General features: G+C 36.0%; 1 protein-coding gene across 1 annotated transcript in view; it reads right to left on the bottom strand.

The window, feature by feature from the left end:
• Nucleotides 1–2,184: 2,184 nt before the first annotated feature.
• The window catches only part of LOC143034194 (cuticle protein AM1199-like), a 5,671-nt gene continuing 1,063 nt past the window's right edge, over nucleotides 2,185–6,792 (bottom strand). The window contains exons 3-5 of the mRNA XM_076200140.1: nucleotides 5,627–5,710; nucleotides 3,886–4,035; nucleotides 2,185–2,377 (exon numbers count right to left, since the gene is read on the bottom strand). Of these exons, the coding sequence (XP_076056255.1) occupies nucleotides 2,359–2,377; nucleotides 3,886–4,035; nucleotides 5,627–5,710 (253 nt within the window). The 3' untranslated portion in view covers nucleotides 2,185–2,358. The remainder of the gene's footprint in view (nucleotides 2,378–3,885; nucleotides 4,036–5,626; nucleotides 5,711–6,792) is intronic.

The raw sequence follows: 6,792 nt of genomic DNA, 5'->3' as shown, positions 1-6,792 counted from the left end.
AACAATAGTAATAATATACATGAATAATAATAAATAGAATAAAGAAAGTTATATAAGATAAAGACAACAAATAAAAGAAAAACAAAGTTTTGAATATTTTATTGGGCGAGTCAGTCACCAGACACCATGGTTGGCTGCACTTCCAAGATTCTCTTTTCATTTTATTCTTTCTATTTCTATTTTTCTCCCTCTCCACCGATAATACTGATAATAACAACACGGATGGTCACTTACCTGGTCAAGCAACGCTGACTTTAGGTCGAATCCTGGGCGACAAAACATTAATACCTCCACCATCTCTCTACAACTTCTTTCACAAAAGAGGACCAGTGAACAGACTCTAAGTATCTATGATTAACGTATGGAATATAAAATAATGCCCTACAGAGGCTCGAGATTGCACATGTGGATAGAAATACTGATAGGTAACATGTCATAACATCAACATCAACATCATCATCGACATCAACATCAACATCAACATCACCATCAACTTCAACTTCAACATCAACATCAACATCAACATCAACATCAACATCAACATCAACATCAACATCAACATCAACATCAACATCAACATCAACATCAACATCAACAACATCAACATCAACATCAACATCAACATCAACATCAACAACAACATCAACATCAACATCAACATCAACATCAACAACAACAACAACAACAACAACAACAACAACAACATCAACATCAACATCAACAACAACATCAATATTAACGTCAACATCAACATCAACGTCAACATCAACATCAACGCCAACATCAACATCAACGTCAACATCAACATCAACAACAACATCAACAACAACATCAACATCAACATCAATATCAACATCATCAACATCAACATCAACATCAACATCAACATCAGCATCAACATCAACATCAACATCAACATCAAACATCAGCATCAACATCAACAACAAAAACAACATCAACAACAATAGCAATAACAACAACATTAGTGAGCACCAGCAACAACAACTACAACTGTAATAACAAGCACAACAATAACAGTTGCAACAACAACAGCAACAACAAAAGAAGCAACAACAACGACAATAACAACAACAACAAAGATAACAACAACGGCAATAATAACAACAACAGCAACAAGAACAACAATAGCAACGACGAAGACGATTATGACAACAACAGCAACAACAACGACAAGAAGAAGATCAACAACAACAACAACAACAACAGTAACAGGAAACAGGAGGTTAAGCATGGTTGTAGTTCACAGTTTTGTTACCCGCAAGGATTCTTAGCTGAATAAAAGCCATTTGCCATCGACCCAGAACATATGGAAGGAGGGTCACCTTGTCAGAGAGGTTAACACGTTGGTTCTTAACCTTTTTTCAGTGCCCGTAAACCCTTGATTATCTTAAAAAAAATATATATATATCGTACCCCCATCCAATATAAATACAATGCAAACATATGAAAAATGATACAAACCTTTCTGAGAAATTATTAGATGTATTCAATTACTGAACAAAGGTATTTTTATTTCAAATTAGAAATGTCAATTAGTAGGATATAGTGAATGCACATTATGCTTTCTCATGGTAAATATATAGTACCATTGTACTGGCTATCATATCTCGTACCCCACAGGGTCAAGGTATCATACCCCTTGGGGGTACCTGAGGTACTCCCGGGTTAAGAACCACTGGGTTAACCTATTTTGTCGACAGCAGAAAATTAACGATACTAAGTGTCGTCAAATATATGAGTAAGTTTTATTTCGAAAAAAAAATCACTCACACAAATTTGAAAATAATATAAGAAAGTCTTATAGCTGGTGTGGAAAATGTTTTCAAAATTTATGCGAAGCGCACGAGAGGAAAGGAAATTAAGTAATCAAAATGGGATTTTAATCGAGAGGTAGGTAGAAGCAACTGTGTTTGGTCAATCAACGAAGGAATCAAGTTTCCGTTGTGATGATTGGATGTGATGCAGATTAAGGACTATCAGATGTTTAACTAGGCACAAATAAACAAATAATTTCGTTTTTTCTGTTAAGATTATATAATTTTTGCTAGTTTGCTTTTTTCATTGTAATCTGTTCCATTTTCCTTAGGCAAGAGATCATATACCAACATGGCCGAAGTATAAAAACACGACTTCTTTCGGAAAAGAAATATATAAAAACGATGATGTATTGTAAACGTTTTATTTGCACTTTATAAATTCAATAAATTTACATAGAAAAGCTAAACAGAGAAATTAGCCAATTTAAAGGAGAGAGAGTTATCAAATGAAGAAATTTTGCAATATCTGATCAGTCCATCATTTGCCGTCGTCGTCGTCGTTGTAAGCGTTGTCAGAAGTTTAACCGAAGGTAGGAGATCTGTTGGGAGATTAAAAGAAAACGGTGAGTTCCGTTTTTCCTCATAGCTTAAGACATTACAAATATGTACAATACTTCTTCTACTTATCATAATATGAATGGGGATCTCATGTTATTGAATAATGATAAAAGGCGACACTACTTCTGACCCAGAGCAGTGGGCGAGATGCAGGGATGACCCGTCATCCAGGAGGAGCCAAGATAAGAGGGATGGAAGGGAGTGGATGGGAGTGGAGTAAGTGAGGATGGAATGGGTGGGAGTGGTTTTTATGCCTTTTTTGGGGGGCTACCTTCTTTGTAAGGGAAAAAAGCCTTTGGTATATGTATCTACCAAAATATATAATAGAATATACTACTACTAGTAGTAGTAGTAATAATAGCAATGGTAGTAGTGACAGTGATAATAGTAATAGTGTTTGCATTGGAAGAAGTGGTAATAGTTATAGTAGTAATGATAATAAAAAATGTAAAAAAGGAATAATATAGAGTTTAGAAATTGCCTTGTATAAATACGACTTCAGACCAACAAATTAGCAAAGCTAATTAGGAAACAGAAAAAAAGTATTCTATTTACTTGTTTAGGCTTCGATTATATAATTTTTATTTAATAGCAGGTGGCGAAACGGCATGAGTATTGTATATATTAACCCTTTAAACATCACCAAAATAATTAACTTTACGTTAGATGATTTAGTTTAGTACTAGACTACGTACTCTAGCAATATTAGAAAATAGATGCAAAATTTATTGCCCTGAACAGCAGCCGTGATGAGGATTCTTTCGTTGATGCAAGAAATGTACTTGATCTTTAAGCTCAGTTCATTATTTTGTAAACAAGCAAGCCTGAATTATGACCGGGTTCATAAAGTAATCAGTATTGATGGGACGATACGATAATTTTGAAACGATTCCGATACGAGTCCCGATCCTGCTCTAAACTTATGATTCCAATAAATGATTAACAAAGATACTTTGTTCATAAAGTATCCGTTTCCCACACAAGCGACAGGGCCTGAATATATCCACGAATTACAATCATTGCAACTCTAGGAATCGGACTCGTAATCGGAAGAAGTTTGGAGCAGTATCGGGATTCGCATCGGAATCGGAAGAAGTTCGGAATAGTATCGAAACGCGTATCGGAATCGTTAAAACCTTTGTCATCGTTCCGTCATCGGGCCAGTCCGTCCTACCTTTGCCTCTGCTGCTCGGCGAATCGGTTCGGAATAGTATCGGAACGCGTATCGGAATCGTTAAAACCTTTGGCATCGTCCCGTCATCGGGCCAATCCGTCCTACCTTTGCCTCTGCTGCTCAGCGAATCGGATCGGAGTAGTATCGGAACACGTATCGGAATCGTTAAAACCTTTGGCATCGTTCCGTCATCGGGCCAATCCGTCCTACCTTTGCCTCTGCTGCTCGGTGAATCGGATCGGAATAGTATCGGAACACGTATCGGAATCGTTAAAACTTTTGGTATCGTTCCGTCACCGGACCAATTCTTCTTACCTCTGCCTCTGCTGCTGGGCGAATCGGATCTGTTCGATGGCGTGTTGGGGGAGGGGAGGAGCAACAGGGAGGAAGGGACTGTCAGCATGGAAGCCGTTCTCGTCAGCCACGTAGCGGAGGTTGACAACGGTGCCCTGTGGGTCCGTGAACCTGTGGGTAGGAAGCGTCAGGACTTGCGAATCAGGAACTGTACTGAGTAATTAAATGTGTACCTGTGTTTGTGTGTGTGTGTGTGTGTGTGTGTGTGTGTGTGTGTGTGTGTGTGTGTGTGTGTGTGTGTGTGTGTGTGTGTGTGTGTGTGTGTGTGTGTGTGTGTGTGTGTGTGTGTGTGTGTGTGTGTGTGTGTGTGTGTGTGTGTGTGTGTGTGCGTGTGTGTGTGTGTGTTTGCGTGAGTGTGTTTATATCTGTGTTTGTATCTATGCATTTAACAGTGTATATATGTGTGTATGTATGTATGTATGTATGTATGTATGTATGTATGTATGTATGTATGTATGTATGTATGTATGTATGTATGTATGTATGTATGTATGTATGTATTTATGTATGTATGTGTGCATACATTTATGTATGTCATAAATCACAGAATAAATTTCCAATGTCTAAAACATTATACACATGTGAACAAAAGTCTGAATTTTGATACATAATCTCATGAGAATACTCATAACTAAGAACAAAACATGTTGAAATCATTCATCGGTAATTTCAACTCAGACCAACGCGTTATCCTTGCACAGAAATCTGATCGAATTATGTGCATTCGTAATTAGAAAACGGATTTGAAAAAACCGGTTCATTACCAGAAGACCAATAAATCTCGCCTCGTCAATTTTATGAGTATTTCGTGCCTGAAGGTGACATGGAAAGGCTGGGAAAAATCTCGGCTTTATAACCTATTCATGAAGTTACGAAGAATTGTAAAACGAAATACATTGACTCGTCATTATAAAGTTGTTGAGTTTTATATGTATGTATACAGTACATACATACGTGTATATATGTATATATATATATATATATATATATATATATATATATATATATATATATATATACATACACATGTTTATAAAGTTAACCTTGGTTTTATATATCCAAAAAGTTGTTCTCTGCGAGAGTTTTTGACATTCATTATGTATTTTACTGCAATGTGGAAAAAGTATTTTACCTCATATGTCAAGTATTCGAAGTCAACATGAAAATAAGATTAAAACTAATATGACCTCTCATGCTAATGGTTAAATTTTTGTAACCATTTTTATCGCCGTGTTCGAAATATTTGCTAATCCATATTACATTTTAATCAACTTTTGAGAAAAAAAAAATCAGATTACTCCATTGTTACAAATTATAGCTTGTAGCGAGAGAGAGTAGTTTTCTGATAGGATTTTTTAAAGTTCCCCTTTGCTTTTAGCAACTTATATATCTTCATAATTTATCATGTAAATGATATTCTTTTCGGCAATTGTCTTGTATATTCTGTTTTTCTAGATAACCCGTAGTAATCACATATGCAATGTTATCTATAACCAAAAGCTTTTGCCCAAATTGTATGTTTAAATGTTGCTGAAAAGGAATATCATCTACAACGAAAATAGTTTTGGGGATTCTTCCTAAGGAATAAAACTGACTGGCGTTAGTCAGATGATTATACGTAAAGCGTTTCACTGTGTGTATGTGTAGGCCGGATCTGGTGATCGCTGAGGATACATACGATTTGCATGACAGGAGAACTTACTTGTATGAACCCTGAACGGCGAAGGAATCAGGAGCCTTGGGGCGGCCGCTCTCCTCTCGTGTAGTGCCGTCGCCACTTTCGTAGCTGTGAGACAAAGAATCAGTAAATATCAGATTGGGAAACATGAGCCAAATTCATAAAAGACCCTAACCCCTGAGTCTAGATATAAATCTTCAAAATGATGGAGAAAAAGGGCTAGAATTGATAGAAGATTCTATCTATAGACGTAAGTCTGTAAATTTATTTCTAGACTTAAAAGAGAGGATCTTTTATAAATTCGGCCCCAGTCACTATCAGATTGGGAAACATGAGCCGAATTCATAAAAGACCCTAACCCCTAAATCTAGATATAAATCTTCAAAATGGTAGGAAAAAAAGGGCTCGAATTTATAAAAGATCCTATCAATAGACATAAGTCTATAAATCTATTTCTAGACTTAAAGGAGGGGATCTTTTATAAATTCGGCCCCAGAGCCCAAGCACATAAAGATGATTAAGATCATAAAGCAGTTTTAAGATCAAAACGTGGACTGCCATCTCGGGAGGTGACACTGGTTATCAACTAAATATTTTATTTTAAAATGGAACAAATTAACTCGATTTTCTAAATACACTGATTTGCAAAGAATATGCACAGCTCCTAGAAATTGTCGTCTCTAATTTCATATAATTTGGTATATGTTATACAACTTTTTTAATAAACAACTTTCAAACCAAAGACAAAGCTATCATTAATAAACATTAATGAAATCTTAGACACCAGCGCTGTTCTCGGCGTTTTCTATATTCAGCTACAATATTGATTCCTATTAGCCTAATAGTTTATTAAACGAAATAATCAAGTAGTGAGGCTGTGATTTTCGTTTTCTTTGCTATCGTTGGACGATTTCTACTCAGTTTGATTAAGTCCTCCACCCGATATAGAATTGAATATAAAAGCCGTAACATTGCCATCTAATAGAGGATTGAATATCATAACGGATGAAACAAAAGGCATAATGTTACTACCTAAATAGAATTGGATACCATACCATATGTAAAAGAAAACGTAATACCACCACCTAACATAGGACTGAATACAATAACATATGAAACAGAAAACGTGATACGACCACCTGACATAGAACTGAATACCATAACACATAAAAAAGAAAACGTGATATTGC

Source organism: Oratosquilla oratoria, chromosome 17, assembly GCF_046742065.1.
Source record: "Oratosquilla oratoria isolate Oo_2021 chromosome 17, ASM4674206v1, whole genome shotgun sequence".
Taxonomy (NCBI): domain Eukaryota; kingdom Metazoa; phylum Arthropoda; class Malacostraca; order Stomatopoda; family Squillidae; genus Oratosquilla; species Oratosquilla oratoria.
Note: the sequence above shows the minus strand (reverse complement) of the source record. Positions and strands in the feature narration are given on the sequence as shown.